Source organism: Ochlerotatus camptorhynchus, unplaced genomic scaffold, assembly GCF_037179485.1.
Source record: "Ochlerotatus camptorhynchus isolate MF236.1 unplaced genomic scaffold, CSIRO-AGI_Acam_v1.1 ptg000304l, whole genome shotgun sequence".
Taxonomy (NCBI): Eukaryota; Metazoa; Arthropoda; class Insecta; order Diptera; family Culicidae; genus Ochlerotatus; species Ochlerotatus camptorhynchus.
The window spans coordinates 2494209-2510159 of record NW_027040792.1 but is presented as its reverse complement, the minus strand read 5'-3'; the positions used below and the strand labels follow the sequence as shown (position 1 = coordinate 2510159).

General features: G+C 43.1%; 1 protein-coding gene across 1 annotated transcript in view; it reads right to left on the bottom strand.

The window, feature by feature from the left end:
* Positions 1 to 15951, bottom strand: part of fw (furrowed) — a 143416-nt gene that overhangs the window by 37038 nt on the left and 90427 nt on the right. Inside the window, exon 2 of the mRNA XM_065228880.1 lies at positions 112 to 288. Coding sequence (XP_065084952.1) covers positions 112 to 288 — 177 coding nt within the window. The remainder of the gene's footprint in view (positions 1 to 111; positions 289 to 15951) is intronic.

Sequence of the window (15951 nt, the reverse complement as noted above, 5' to 3'; positions counted from 1 at the left end):
CCTTCTTTCCCCCGCGCTCATTGATTGCCAATTCAATAGAGTCGTTCAAGCGTGGAAAATTCACGCGCGGTGAGGAAAAAGTGTGAGAAAAGAAATATCGTAGGTACTTACCGCAAAATGGCAGCTCCTTGTCCCAGCCCTTGACCGGGTCGCACTTGACCGTTTCCTGGCCGAACAGTTCATAGCCGGAGTCGCACTCGTACTTGGCCGACCGGAAACCAGGACCACCGCCGTCCGCCGGTTGTGTCTGCACTCGTGCGTTGGCCGGAATCGCTGGAGGTCCACATACTGCCGGGGAAAAGGTAGAGAAAATAGGAGGGAAACAAAGTGTGAGAATTCTAGTGATTATGAGTGAGTGGTGCTGGTGAATGGCAGCGATGCTTGGATTTGTTTGTTTTTAGATTTCAGTCCGTCACAGGCTGATCGTTGATGTTTTTAAGAGGTGATAGGTGAACTTCCATTGAAGAATCAAAGTGACGATTGACTCACAGATGGCGAGTGGGTGAAAATGGTAATGACGTTTTGATAACTGTCAAATTGCATGACATTTTGTTTATGTACATCATCATTTTTGAATTGCTTATCTTAAAACTAGGTGTCGCATGGCCAGTTTTAGCTTTGTTTTAATTCGCCAATAACACCGAAACATTTGATTGCTTGGGCTGCGCTGTCAAAACAATTGAGATAATAAAATTGTTCATCCGAGAGCAAAAGAGTTCCTCAGAGCTACTCTGGATTGCTCTGAATTTCCCACTGTCTTCCCCATCGGGTTAACATATCGTGCAAATCTTTTTCAGTAGGTATCATAATTTGCATGGGACAAAACAACGATCTAATTTCACTTTTTTTTTAGGTTATGCCAGCACAAAACAATCAATCCAATCACCCCATTCACGCAACGTCACTTTCACTGACTGGTAAACAAACGCCTCTATTGTAGTTTTATGGCCCCATTGTATTAACTTCATGCAGCGACGCTGACAATGTGTTGATGGCGCTTCAAACTCCAGTCTGCTGAACTGAGGAAACACGTGCCCATTAAGGCGGAACGCGTGCACTTCGTTTGGAGGTTAGGGGTCAAACGCTTCGGTATTGGCATCTTTCTTGATCTGAGAAAAGCTACCAACCAAGACCTCAAACCGCGAGCGTGGCACAGTTTGACATTTTGTAAGTAGAAAAAAATGACACTTCCGCTGTTGTTGTGGCATAATCCGCATCGGAGTGGAAAAAAAGTGCATTAATAAATGGCAGTTCCCAACAGGAAATAAAAGGCAAAAAAAAAAACGAATCTTTCAGGCATCCGATTTCTGCGAATTCAATTTGCGAGGGTTGCTGCGATTAGGGTAAATTACCCAATCCGTTTCCGACAGTTGGCAGTTGGATTCTGCATCACGCGGTTGTTATCTAAATTATGTAATTGACGCCCGCCGCTTGCTTTAGTGCTTGGAAGCTCTGAAAGAAAAAAAGCATATCAGCACTATAATGAATGGTGTGCGAAGAGCCCACAATAATTGGGCTCCTTTATTCGATGGTATGAGAGCCTCCGAAAAATGTGTTGTATAGGGTTACGGTATGTAATGTGGGTCTAGTCCTTTCATTCGGCCTATCACGCAAATAAATAATTAATTAAGGAATATTACACAAAAAATAAGGAAAATATTGATCACTGATGATTGATAAATGTGTACCACACACAAATCAATTTATATCACAACATTTCAATACATTTTCAGCTCTCGTAAGTAATAAAACTGGTTGAGAATATCACTCTGTTCGGAGTTTTTAGCCGCCATGACTTCTAAGGTTAAGATGGGAAGGTTGCACTGACGATCATCAAATGGCCTGATTATGGCATTTATTGAATGGAATTACCTGATAATACACACTAGACGTAAAACTCACAGTTACTGTTTGAATATTTTATGTTTATTTTAATTGTTTAACAACGTTTTCACAAGTAAATCATGGACCCAACTTTAGGGACACATTTCTTTTCTATGTTCCTAACTTTGGCCCATGAAATTCATTTGACAGCATATAGCAATAAGAGTAACGTCAACAATGTGGTTTGCATTTGGATGATAAGGAACGAACAGGAAGGGAGATTTTTTCTGCCAAATCTGTATAATGAACATCACAATGTTTTGATTTAGATATTCTGCGGTCGAAAGACGATAAGCGAAATTTTTAATTTTTAATTTTTAACTTGAGTGATTTAATGTAGTTTTCGTAAAATTTTCTCTAAGAAATGTTTTGAGGAATGAAGAGTATTAAGTTAACAGTGATAGTGATAAAAAAAAATACATAAGAAAACGTTACCAAGAGCGTTTTTTTTGAGAATCAAACAGGATAGGACGAAGTTGCATCCATAAATAGACCCAATTTGGGGACAATAGACCGATATTACATACATTTCCCTGGTGAGTTTTTGTCTTAAAAAAAGTAAGTTTTTCAACTTTTTGCGGTTCCTGATAGCAAACGACATGATAAGCATATCTAAGCATACCATTTAGCAGTAGAATATCGTTTGCAGGTAAATTAATTGATGAGTTATGATTAAAAACGTAATCTATGGCTGCATATTAGACCGAGGTTAGGGACGTATACCCTATGTGCGCACTATACGGAGCATATGCGGGATATAATTTTGACAGCTTTGTGCGAGCAGACGGAAAAAATTACCGACTTTCAGTTTCGTTTACGTTCACGATTTTCTTTTCGGATGTTCGATCGACGTTTGTTTTACATTTGCTTTGCGTTGCTCCCAATAGGAGGCATCATCGGTTGCGTAATTTTGCCCCATTCCAAGCAAAGGCAGACGATGCCCCATTCCAAGCAAAGGCAGAGTTATGCTTCCTCGCTTTTTTTGGACCTCCCGATAGTCGTAAATTTTTGAGTTTTGTTTTGATTATTGGTATTTTTCTTGTCGGCTTACACCGATTTCCGAGAGAGGCTAGCCGGCTGATGAAAGTGAAAATGTGGACCAACCGTTTGATTTTGTTTGTAGGTTACATCCATCGAACAGGAGATGGATTCTGCAGCCATACGCCAATTTTTAAACCAATTATCATTTCAGCAAAAAAAGGTCATTCGCCCGAACCGAACGTATCAACATATTTCTCCAAAGGCAGAAAAGGAACGAAAAAAACTAGGCCACAATCCCTTTGCCGCTGCCAACTCACGAGGAAACCGGTTCGAGGAAGTTTCACAGCTGCCCGGGCCCGGCGGGCGATCCAAAGAAGTAGAAGAAGGAAACCCATGCTGCACTCGGAGTCGGACGGAGCCAGAGCGCGATGATTGGCTCGGCTGGAAATGCAACGCAGAGCGCAGCAAAAACAAACGTCCAAAGGTTGCATAACCTCACTTTGGGGTTTCGGTTTTCCTCCGCCTTTCGCACGGCCGATGAAATTAACTCAGAGACTGAGTAAAATTGTATTGCTATCTATTGTTTTCTCATCAAAATTTAACTCAGTTTCGTAAGGAGTGGAGGTACTAAGAGCTCTGAGTAACTGATTTCTTTTCGAAACTGAGTTCAATTGGCGTGAGTAAAAGAGGTTATATCCATGACACGGCCGTAGATTTGACGTAGGATTACAATCGGTGATAATCACAATTGCAACAGTTGGACATTTGTGTAATTTTCAATAGTGACTTTTTGAAAATTGATAAAGTGTTTAGTAACGCAGATCTGTAGAAAAATTTCCAATCGATTGGCTTGTTTAGAATTGAAATCCATCCGCTATTGACAGAGTTATAAGTGTTCAAAACCTGACCACTTTTCGTAACGCGATCGATGCGTATGATATGTTGCCTTAAGACGTAATCCTACGTCAAAAATGCCATACAATCTTACTCAGTCTCTGAGTAGCATTCATCGGCCGTGCGCCGCTTGCTTTGGTAGAGCAGAAAAAGGGTTCTCTCTCTCGCAAAAGGTCTAGAACGACCTCAGGAGATTGCTACTTTTAATTTCAGCTTGCAGTGGAAGAGTGGCGAAATCCCATGACCCCTCGTGCCCCATGTGAAATTGCGAACTTTACGAGAAAGTCGGCTAATTGGTGGGTTGGTTCGAGTCTGTCGAAAACTCGAGGTTATGAACTTTGCATGAGTTCGGAAATTCTCGGTACTGATCTAGAAAACCATCGCCGGATAAAAAAGGTTGTTATGCAAATTATGAACAAATCAAAAAAAGATCCGAATTTAGATGCACAAGAGGAAACAAATGGCTTACGTAATTTAAACAACTCCCGCTGTTATTTGAAACTAACGAACCTGCTGTCTGGTGGCAAACCAAAGCAGCGAATCGAAATGTGTACCTTTTTACCTAACCAACAACACGCAGCGTGCCATGCCGAATCCGATGGGGTGCCACTTGGCAAACCGAAACATTCATTCACCCTTTTCTCTCGTTCGTGTGTTGGTAAATATAAATATACGATCCGGTACAATGGTGAAGTTGTTGCTCTCTAACCTCAAAAAGATCCAGAGATATAACAAAAGAGCCACCATTCGGATAGTGCTGGGCCGTGTGGGCGTTGGTTTGATTTGAGTTTCTACCACTCTTCCCATACCTATCTGTGGCGGCTAAAATTTGCGTGAGATCATAATCTTTCCCTCTCGCGATGCGGTTGAATAGAATCGTTCGGTTTCAGGAAATGTTTTCGATTTATACAAGACATGTGATTTGAGTTTCTAAGCGAAAATTGATCGCCGGGAACAGGTAGGACGCAACTATCGTTGAATGACAATGATTCGTATTATGTGTGTGTTTTACTGAATTGGAAGGATTGGTTGTTCTATTATTTTCAGTTTTACAAAGTCATAAAATAATATATTATATTTTATTGGGGCTGCGATGAAACAACACATGAGTTCTTTTATTTTGAAGTGTATTTTATTAACCACTTTATTCGAGCAGATAAAATGACGTTTACTACCACTCGAACTTTGAAATGAAACATTATTTTGAGATTTTTTCTTATAGAACCTCGAGAAAAGTAGCCAACATTTGTGCGTTTCATAAAAAAATAGAAATTAGTTGGTCCAGTTTTGTGAAATCGCTGGTAGAAAGTCACGCCAAAACTGCTTGACAAAGTGGTCAATTAACTGTCATAAGGTCTGTCCCCATACTTACTTTTCTGTAAAAATCTGTACAGCAAAAAGCGAAAAAGCAAGTACGGGAGCTGATCCAATAATTCACCATTTTCCTATAGGCGCTGTATTTATAGTCTAGCAGATAAAATATCAGGATCCAATTGAACTGTCAAATAGTAGAACAAATCGAGCATATCACGACCAACAACAGAAAAGAGCACATCAGCTTTAGCGAACCGAACTTCGAAAACCCTTTCCTCGGGACTCAAGGGTTGGGAAAAGTTTCCCCTATCCACTGTTGATTTGCGTTCGGTTGGCGAGGAAAGGCTTATCAAAGTTTGATTTATTAAAGTTGTTAGTAATTTTTAAATTTTTGGTCTACAATATGTTGAATTGGTTCCGCTTTTCGATTGATCGAAATTTAATCCACCAGATTATAATATAACGACTACACACTTAGAAAAAAAAACATGTAAATTTAGATGCTCTGAGACTGACATATACGAGCGTCAATTTTGACATAAAATTGAGTCATAACAGACGCGAAATTCAGCTCATTCAAACGTACTTTTCTACGAGTTACGAACTTTTCAGTCTCGGAGCACCTAGTGTTACATGACGTATGACGTAAACTCATCCTTTACGTCAAAACTGGATTTCATCACGAGTAAAATTAGTTATTTCTAAGTGTGTATACATTTTCCCAGTTTGATCCAAAGCCTATTACACACCTTTTCCATTTCCGCTTCTCTTTTCAGAAAGCGAGTAATGGCGCTATAGTCATAAGCCATAAAAGGCTAGGACAAGAGTTAGTGCTCATGCCCCAACCGTCAGAAGAAAATGGAGCATCACTTAACCTTTCTAGCTTTGATGCTTCTAACGACCAACCTATCATATAATTACCAAAATCGAAACGTATGGTACGAGATGTCCACGTTTCTTCCATTTATTGGATTCTGAAGCATCGTGTTTAAATCTTCGATTTAAACAGGCCCTATGTTTTCTGAATCATCTTGCCCCTTAAATGCTGCACAGTAGGCCTGGCCGTTTTGATATGTGTGACGCATCTTCGATGTGAAACATATATCAAATAGACAAGAAAAATGATGGAGGTGTATCCATCATTTTCCAGGATGCTTTCAAGAACTGGCTGTGTTGGTATTAGATTATGCTGAAGTACCTACCAACGGATGAGCAGGTGGTCCCGGAACGACCAATATGACCAATGATCCATGCAAGAGAAACCATGACGAAAGAGCTGTCGATCGGCATGCTTAGGTGCTTGTATGCATTAGTGCTTTATTGTGGTAGCTGCGAGATCTTATACAGCATTCTAGGGATGTTCAAAAAATGTATTTTCTTCCAAATCGAGTCCGCACACCGCCCTAGTGAAATTGATCGAAGAACTGTGGAGCTAGATGACGATTTCAGTAATATCAGGCATACCGTTTCAGAAAAAAAAATTGAACACCCCTAAAACACAAATGTTCAATTTGGGTAACACGTTGGTGATTTTGATTTGATTTGATGGGCTACGAATCGCCAGGTTGATTCAACGCCGAACGAAGTACTCTTCTCCATTGGACTCGGTCCTGAGCCAATCGCTTCCAGTCGCCATGAACGTTTAGCGACCTGATGTCCTCCTCAACTGCAAATAGCCAACGTGTCCGAGGTCTACCCCGGAGTCGACGACCTCTACCGGGTTCTCTGCTGAATATAATATTTGCTTGTCGGTCTTCCGGCATCCGCACTACATGCCCAGCCCACCGTAGTCTGCCGTGTTTTATAAGCTTCACTATATCCGTACCGTTATACACTTGGTACAACTCGTGATTCATGCGACGCCGCCAGATGCCATTCTCCTATTTACCGCCGAGTATTGTTCGCAGCACCTTACGCTCGAAGACACCAAATGCTCTCCGGTCAGACTCTTTTAACGTCCACGATTCGTGGCCGTAGAGGGCTACCGGAAGTATCAGCGTCTTATACAGAGCGAATTTCGTTTTCGTTTGCAGGCTACGGGACTTCAGCTGGCTACGTAATCCGTAAAAGGCCCTGTTTGCAGCTGCAATACGTCTCTTCACCTCGCGGGTAACATCATTATCGCATGTCACTAGTGTTCCAAGATACACAAATTCTTCCACTACCTCAAATTGTTCACCATCTAACAACACTACACTACCAACACCACTATTGCTCCCACGCTTTCTACCGGCTACCATGTACTTCGTTTTGGTAGAACTTATCGTGAGCCCAATCCTCGCCGTCTCCCTCTTAAAAGGCACAAACGCCTCTTCCACTGCTCTACGGTCAATTCCGATGATATCGATGTCGTCCGCAAAGGCAAGGAGCATGTACGATCGTGTGATGATGGTACCGTTCCTCTGCACACCAGCTCTCCTAATCGCTCCTTCAAGAGCAATGTTGAACAGTAAGTTTGAAAGTGCATCACCCTGCTTCAATCCATCTAAGGTCACGAACGAGGTCGAAATCTCATCTGCAACCCTTACACTTGATTTCGCTCCATCTAGCGTTGCGCGAATCAGTCTAATTAGTTTCGCCGGAAAACCATGTTCTAGCATAATCTGCCAAAGCTCATTTCTCTTCACTGAATCGTATGCTGCTTTGAAATCAATAAACAGATGGTGAGTCTGCAAGTTGTACTCCCGGAATTTATCAAGGATTTGACGCAGGGTAAACATTTGATCCGTCGTTGAACGGCCCTCACGAAAACCAGCCTGGTATTCACCGACGAAGGACTCCTCAAGCGGTCTCAATCTGTTAAACAGAACGCGTGACAGTATTTTGTACGCCGAATTCAGAAGAGTTATTCCTCGATAATTGGCGCACTCGAGTCTGTGCCCTTTTTTGAATAATGGGCAAATGAGGCCATCCAACCAGCTAGCAGGCAGTTCTTCGTCCTCCCATATCTTCGTTAGAATACGGTGGATTGCTTGATGCAGCTGCTCACTTCCGTGTTTGAAAAGTTCGGCCGGGAGCTCGTCCTTCCCAGCAGCCTTATTGTTTTTCAGCTCACGTATTGCCTTTTTAACCTCGTCTAGCGTTGGAGGCTCCACAGCTTGATCGTCGTCTGCGATGTTTACTCTGTTCCTCGATACTCCCTCACTCTCTCCATTCAACAATGTCTCAAAATGTTCTTTCCACCTGGCAGCCACCATTGTTTTATCTGTCAGCAAATTCCCCTCAAGGTCATTGCACATGGCGGGAGATGGCGCTGTTTTACTCCGCACACCATTGACAGTCGCGTAGAACCTTCGCATATCGTTCTGTTCCATACTTTCTTGCGCCTCAGCAATCACGCGTTCTTCGTATTGCCTTTTCTTTCTGCGGTGGGTTCGTTTCTCAGCTGCCCTTGCTACCTTGTACCGCTCTCTGTTCAGCCGGGTACCAGACACTAACATCCGGCTTCTGGCAACGTTCTTCTCATCCGTCAACCTCTGGCACTCCTCATCAAACCAGCCATTACGTGGTCGTCTTTGAGCTGTACCTATCACTTCTTGTGCTGTTGTGTTCACCGCTCCGTGGATTGTGTTCCACAGATTGTTGAGGTCCTCGTTCACGTTGATTTCGCTAATCCGCTCATCAAGCTTCTGGCGATACTCTGCAGCAACACCTTCTACTGACAAGCGATGGATATTGAAACGCATCGATCTCCGGTTCGTTGAATTCGTAACGGTCGATAGACGCGCCCGAATTTTGCAGACAACAAGATAATGATCTGAGTCAATGTTAGGCCCCCTAAAAGTCCTTACATCAATGACATCTGAGAAGTGCCGGCCATCCACCAACATGTGATCGATCTGGGTGCAAGTTTCGCCATTTGGGTGTCTCCAGGTGTGCTTTCGGATATTCTTGCGTGCAAAGTAGGTGCTACTGATGGCCATACCTCTAGCAGCGGCGAAGTTTATCAGTTTCAGGCCGTTATCATTGGTTACTGTATGTAGGCTCTCTGTACCAATGATTGGACGAAAGAAATCTTCCCTCCCGACCTGCGCATTTGCATCTCCGATTACAATCTTCACGTCGTGTTTTGGGCACTCATCATAAGTTTTATCGAGACTGTCATAAAACGCGTCCTTCACGTCATCGGATTTATCGTTGGTTGGCGCATAGATGTTGATCAGGCTGTAGTTGAAGAATTTGCCCCGAATCCTTAATACACAGATGCGGTCGCTTACCGGTCTCCACCGCATAACACGCTTCATCTGCTTCCCGATCACTATGAACCCTACTCCATGTTCTGCCCTATCGCCACCGCTGTGATAGATATGATACTTGAAGGAAGTGTTGGCGATGGGATCCACCGCCCGGAATTCACGTTCTCCGGATCTCGGCCACCGTACTTCCTGAATAGCAGCTACGCTCACATTCACTTTTTGCAGTTCACGAGCCAAAAGGCCCGCTCGTCCAGGTTCATTTAAGGTTCTGACATTCCAAGTACCGAGTTTCCATTCATTGTCCTTATTTCGTTGCCGGGTCGGTTGCCGAAAATTCCGTTCGTTGTTTTCTCTTTCTTCGTTTTTCTGAGTAATGTTGGGGGTTTCAGTATGCTACCTTACCGGGGTCGCGATACCTACATCATGTTGGTGGGGCTGCCACCTTAGGTGTAGCTGACGTGATACAGCATTTCTTATTCAGCCGCTCGATCCGAGACAGACGCTGTTTGAGCCGCACCTCCATGGTGAACAGACGCTCGAGGGTCGCACCTCCTCACTTTGCTATCACCACGATCCGGATCCATGTTTTTATCGTGGTGACATTGCCCAGGCTACGCTACCAGCATCTTTTGCTGGCGGTCTTTGTCATCGGCTGACCCGTGGAAGCGTGAGGCAGGAACTTGTGAGGACCAGAGCTGTTGGGACAACACTCCTTCCAGTTTGTCGACCCACCATTTGTAGCCCTACACGTTGTACACGTTGGTGAAAGAGTTTTAAAAATTGGTTTCAAAACCATCGAGATCCAGCTCGTTGAACTTATAGGACCGAGTGATTCGTGAATCTGGTATTTAGAAAAAAAATCTTTCAAGAAGTTCCGAGATTTTCAGTGAAGTGCACAAAGTCCAAGTCTGAGACGTTCAGAGATTTTTAGGCAGTTTTTTTTTATTTTAAGGAGAGCAATATCAAAGACCTTCAAAGCACTTTCATTGACTACAGGAAAATTGCAAAAAATATCAACAAATCTCAAGGAATCATGGGAAAAAAACAAGAATGTTCCGGAAATTTTAATAAAATAATGGGGTCACCAGAGAAGTTCTATTTGAATATATAAGGCAAATTGCCGGAACGTTGGAACTTCTCTGAAGATTCCGAAATTTTCCTGATACTCTCGGAACTTTGCGAAAGTTTCTGGGAATTTCCTGAGCTACTCAAAGCTTATTTGAAATTGCTGAAGTTTAATTGAACTGCCCTGAGGTTCTTCGACCTTCTTTTTTGTTCTAAGAGCTTTTATGGAAATGTCCGAAAACCCTCAAGTCACACCCGAATTTGTAAGAAGTTCTTGAAATATGTCTAAACTTTTTGAATCTTCTCTGTAGTTTTCTGGGCCTCCTGATTTTTCCGAAGCTTCCTAAGAGTTATAGAGAGCATCCCGAACTTCATGTAACTATCCTGATTTTTTGGAAACTTACAGATACCTTACAAATCATTAAACATCGCCAAAAGTCTGGACTGTCCTACAATTCTCGGAATATTCATGAAGTTACTGGAACTGCCCTTCTCTGAAGATCTCTGAACCTAGCTCAATGAGCTTCTTGGAACTTTTACGGAAGTTTTTTAAGCAGAAACAAAAGAAGCACTCCTAGCGAACGAAATTTTGTTGGCTTCATTCGAATGCTGAAGTGAATCAAGTCACGTTTCACTGTGTTTGGACGGAATTGAAACTCGTATGACGGAAATGGAATCAAGACCAATCTGTGCAATTTTTTTGTTAACACCCTTTTCGAAAAAGAGAGGTTAAGTGCAGGTTGACGGAAATTAACCCTATTTCCAGCAATATGACTTTGCTAAATTAGTGCAAGCTTCTTCATCAGGTGCCTTTTCACCACTCGCTGTAGAATCCAAAGGGCGTCACGGTCCAGTTAATCCAACCGTTGCTTCCCTTCACCTGAAGAACCACAACCGCGCAAAGTCTGTATAGGTGTGGGTAGGTATTTGCTCTATACTCGAGCTTACTCATCGGCCGTCTCTTCCGTCCGGTTCAGTCTGCCGATGTGACCCTCAAAACCACATCGAACGACTAGAAAATGAAAGGGGGGATAATTTTACGTTGCGCCCATTCTCATTGTTTGTTTTGTTTAGCAATTCGTGCGCAAATGCCATGTCCGAGAATGCTTTTCATGATGTTTTCATCTGCATGCGTCGAATCAGGCTGGATTGAGGTGAACCGATCGTTGTTTGGGTTTGAAATTTTCTAAAGCATAAATTATTTGGAATTTACCATACTCACCACTCGACTATATGATGTCAGCCGAGATATTGCCGGCTTTGAAAATAAAAAAATCGCAACCTGCTGTTCCCATTGTTTGGTTTTGTTTTGCTTTCGTTCAACTTTCAATCCGAATGAATGACAACAAAGTAGGCTACGGACGGACCACGGACCAACAACCAAACGACCAACGTCGCGCGCTCGTGCAAACAGAAGACGTGACCAAATGAAATTTATATGTGTCACCAGAGGTTCGTCGCTTGAAATGGTCTTTCCCTCTAGTAGGTCGCAAGAAGTCACTTTGGATGGGAGAGTGTATGGCCTAACGGTCCACTGTGCAAAGCGGGAACGATTTCTCTTCGCTATACTACCCGATGACAACTTATTGACAGTCATCCGTCATCGGGAGGGAAGAGGAGAATGCTTTGGTTCACATATGTATTTCTCTCTATCTCTTATGGATGCACTGCACATATCTTCTGCCGTAAAAGTCGGTGTCATTGTGCCCGGCAGCTCTGCGGATGGGGATTCCGAGAAAATATGATTCCTCGAGCAAGACGCGGTTGGCCCACGTGTGACGTGAGTGGTCATATTTTTTCAATGCTCAAAAAAAAAGCGGACACAATCATTTCTCCATTTCTATTTCGTGTGTCACTCGTATGCAAATAGATTTGCTTGTAAATGGCACATTTCATCTCTGGGTAGGTACATATTTCTGAATCAGTAGGCGATGACCAAAGCGTGTCATATCTGCATGAAAAACTCCCAACTAATTGGTTCAATAGATGGCGCTGATTCACGCTCGAATCAGAGCCTCAATTTTCGTTGGTAATTACCATTTGTCATCTGGGTTAATTTGGCAGTCACGGAAAACGAAGAAATCTAACCGAGAAAAGAAAAAACGCGAAACGAAACAAATCGTAATTAAGCACCCAAAAAAAAAGAGACACAATTCGGAGAAAGTTTGTGTGACAAGAAGATTTGGCTGCATCCGACGTCGGTCGATGACACCGTCGTCCAGTTTGATCAGCCAAGAAGAGCTTGTAACCGGCACCAACTACCGAGTGTAATTTAAATTTTAATGACCATTTTCGTTTTCCCTTCAATGGCGGTAGGTTCGGTCTTAGATTAATTAGCCAACGAAATTGGAGGTGAAGCAGCGCAATAACAATGAATCGTAAAACAGATTATAACGGTCTTATGTTTTGGTTACCAGCAGAATCCATCTCCCATTGGACCGGCCGCCGTAGTAAATCGGTAGATATTATTTTTCAATCAAAAATCCACCCGAAAAAAATCATCCATCATTACCCTTTTCAGGCGGAGGATAAATGAGAAAATGAATCCCACACCGCATCGTCTCTGAGAGCCGGTTAAATAAAGCATTTTGCTGCAGCAATTAGTTCAAATTGACGTTTGCCATTGGCAGTGGCGCGCGCTCGTGCAACGGACGAATGGAGAAGCCATAAAAGAGCACTTGCTTGTGTTCAAATGCCACGACGCTCTAGCATCCACCGAGTCTTCTGATCGATGTGGATGCAGTAATCGCATCATGGATCGAATAGAGCTCGTGATGAAGAAGATGGATTGGTAAGATAGATATAAATATAAAGAAAAAAAAAATGATGTCCAATACGGACGAATGCCTGCTGCTTCTTCCTTTTCTTATTCTCTGCACGCTCGAGCTGCGTTTGCGTGTGATGTAAACAAGTGAAAATGAAAACATAAATACTGCGGCTGCAACTGACCTTTCCGATTGAGCCCCGGAGGCTGGCAATCGACGAACGGCGTCAGGAGTCGATGTTTATTTGTTCAACGCGAACGGCGAAGAAGGCTCCCTTGTTGAACGTCGCGTGTCGTCATGGCGACGGCGACGGTGACGACGACGCATGTGAACAGGTTTTTTTTGGATTTATTGCCGTGGAGGTGCCGGCAGAGCGGCGTCGTTGGTGGGTCTACAAGTGGCAGCTTGAGTGGCTTGTTACCGGTTATAAATAAAGGAAAACCTAAGAAACATGATCATCAGGAAGTACGATCTTGCTAATCTAAATAGTGCAGTTCGGGGAGTTCTACCAAAGTTGTTGAACTGCAAGAGGGTTAACTTTTGAGATTCATGTTTTTAAGGCTTTTGACGTAGGACTACGTCTGTGATTTCTTTATGGGGGTATACTTTGTGAAAAACCGAAAATGGAACATGTAACGAAACTATGAAAGATTTTGAACGTTAATAACTCCGCTACCCCTGGAGCGATTTCAATAATTTTATCACCAATCGATCAGAAATATTTCTACGCATCGATAATGATGCTTTTGAATGTAGATTTTTGTATTATCGGCGTGCACATCTGAAGAATATGTTGCCTAGTAGGCCATGATTTGCAGTCATGGTACGAAAGTAACTCAAAATATTTTGTCAGTTTAGTTCCAACCACCGAAGAGACAAGTCGAAATATAATTAGCTCTTAAACCTAAAACTAGTTTCCTTTTCTTCGAGAACACAACGTATTTTGGCGACGATGTAAAGTTCCTGCGATTTTCCGGAAGTAACAATAAGCTCTGTTCCTGTTTTACCGTTGAAGCCCTCAAATCACTACGAAATCAAGAATGTCCGACAACGATCTGAAGCAAGCAATTCTCCGGCTGACGGAACTGATCGCCAACCAGCAGCAGCAGATTGGAGCCCTTCAACAGGTCAACGCTAATCAAGTTGAAGGCGAGAAGATCATCAAGTAACTCTCCACCGGAATTGACGAGTTTCGTTATGATCCAGACGAAGGACTATTTTTCGAATCGTGGTACGCTCGATACGAGGACGTATTCAAAGAGGACGGGAACGGCGTTTTGCCGAATCATCCACGGGATTTTGAGTTCGAAGAAACCGTCAAGAAGCTTAAGAAGCTCTTCGGACGCCAAAAGTCCCTCTTCAACGGACGTTATCAGTGTTTGCAGTACATCAAAAACGACGCTGATGATTTTTCGTCGTATGCAGCGTCGGTGAACAAGCACCGTGAAGCGTTCCAGATCGAGAAGCTCTCCAGCGACCAATTCAACACGGTCAGGTTCGTATGCGGTCGCCAGTTACCGCGCGATTCGGACATCCGGACCAGGCTGATTGGAAAGCTGGAAGCAGAAGAAACCGCACCGCCGGCTGACGGTGCAACGCTGAAGCTTGAAAACCTGGTTGAGGAGTGCAACCGCTTTATCAACCTCAAGCAGGATACGAAGATGATCGAGAAAGGTTGCTCAGATAGATCTATCGTTAATGAAATATCTCGACATTCAACAAGAAGGAAGGAGAAATTACCAAAAACGCCTTGCTGGTTCTGTGGGGATTTACACTATGTGAAGGAGTGTCCCTAACAGTCTCATACCTGTGTGAACTGCAAGCGGAAGGGCCACAAGGAAGGTTACTGCTCAAGAAGGTCGATAAACCGAAACCTAAAGATTTCGTCAAGTCTAAGGGTATCTTGGTCAAGCGAGGGGGAGAGGTAGCTCATCGATTCTTCCGGTTCGCCTCCTAGCATCGTGCTATAAGGTACCAGGCGATAACCAGGGTAGTTGATCGATAGCTCCATGACGTCATTTCGTTGGCGTCTGCAATGGGAAATTCTCATAGCAGGCGTTGACGATGGGACGTTATCGAGTTGTTGAATAGCAACTATCTTGGTAACTCACCGATTACCTGTCGATCTGCCAAATTTAGAAAGACGTCTGCATTGAATTATCTCATATAATAATATTCCGCCCACTATATCACAATAAATTGCGAGTAGCTGAGTGGAATGGAGATAAGTTAAGCATTGGGTACAGGATCAAGTCTCCCCTGGGTGGTGCTAAAAGATGAGCGCAATATAATCATCTAGTTGCCATAAGGCACGGAATGAGACTATTGCATGGCTGGGTTGTCAAAGTCTTCCATTCGTTAGTCATTTCAGGTTGATTAGAACAGGTTTAGGTGGGCGTTGGCCAGATTTGGATTTTTCAGCTGTAATCCTGGATAGGACCCTGTCATTGAACGTCGCGTGAAAGTGGAACTTAATGAAGGCCTAAGTACTTTTTCGTAGTTTTTAGTTTTCGGATTTGAAAGATCGTCGGTTACAGTGGCCTGCTTACTGAGCAGAAAAACGCGGTCCCAGGTCCTTACATATCAAAGAGATTTATGGTAAAATCGCTTGTGTATCGTGTATTTTGCGAAACTCGTTGTTGTCGTTGGTTCCGGGTTTGAATGGATACACAAATTTGAGCAACGGTATTATGTGATATGAGGGGCTCGGTGGCCTTGGAGCAACCGTTTTGGCTTACTGAGCAGATCATCATGAGTCTAATCTCAGGCCCATCCACATTCAAGATTCGTCAATCGTTTTATTTGTTAATATGACTACATGGTAATAACAGCAACTCGGTCATTAAAAAGGT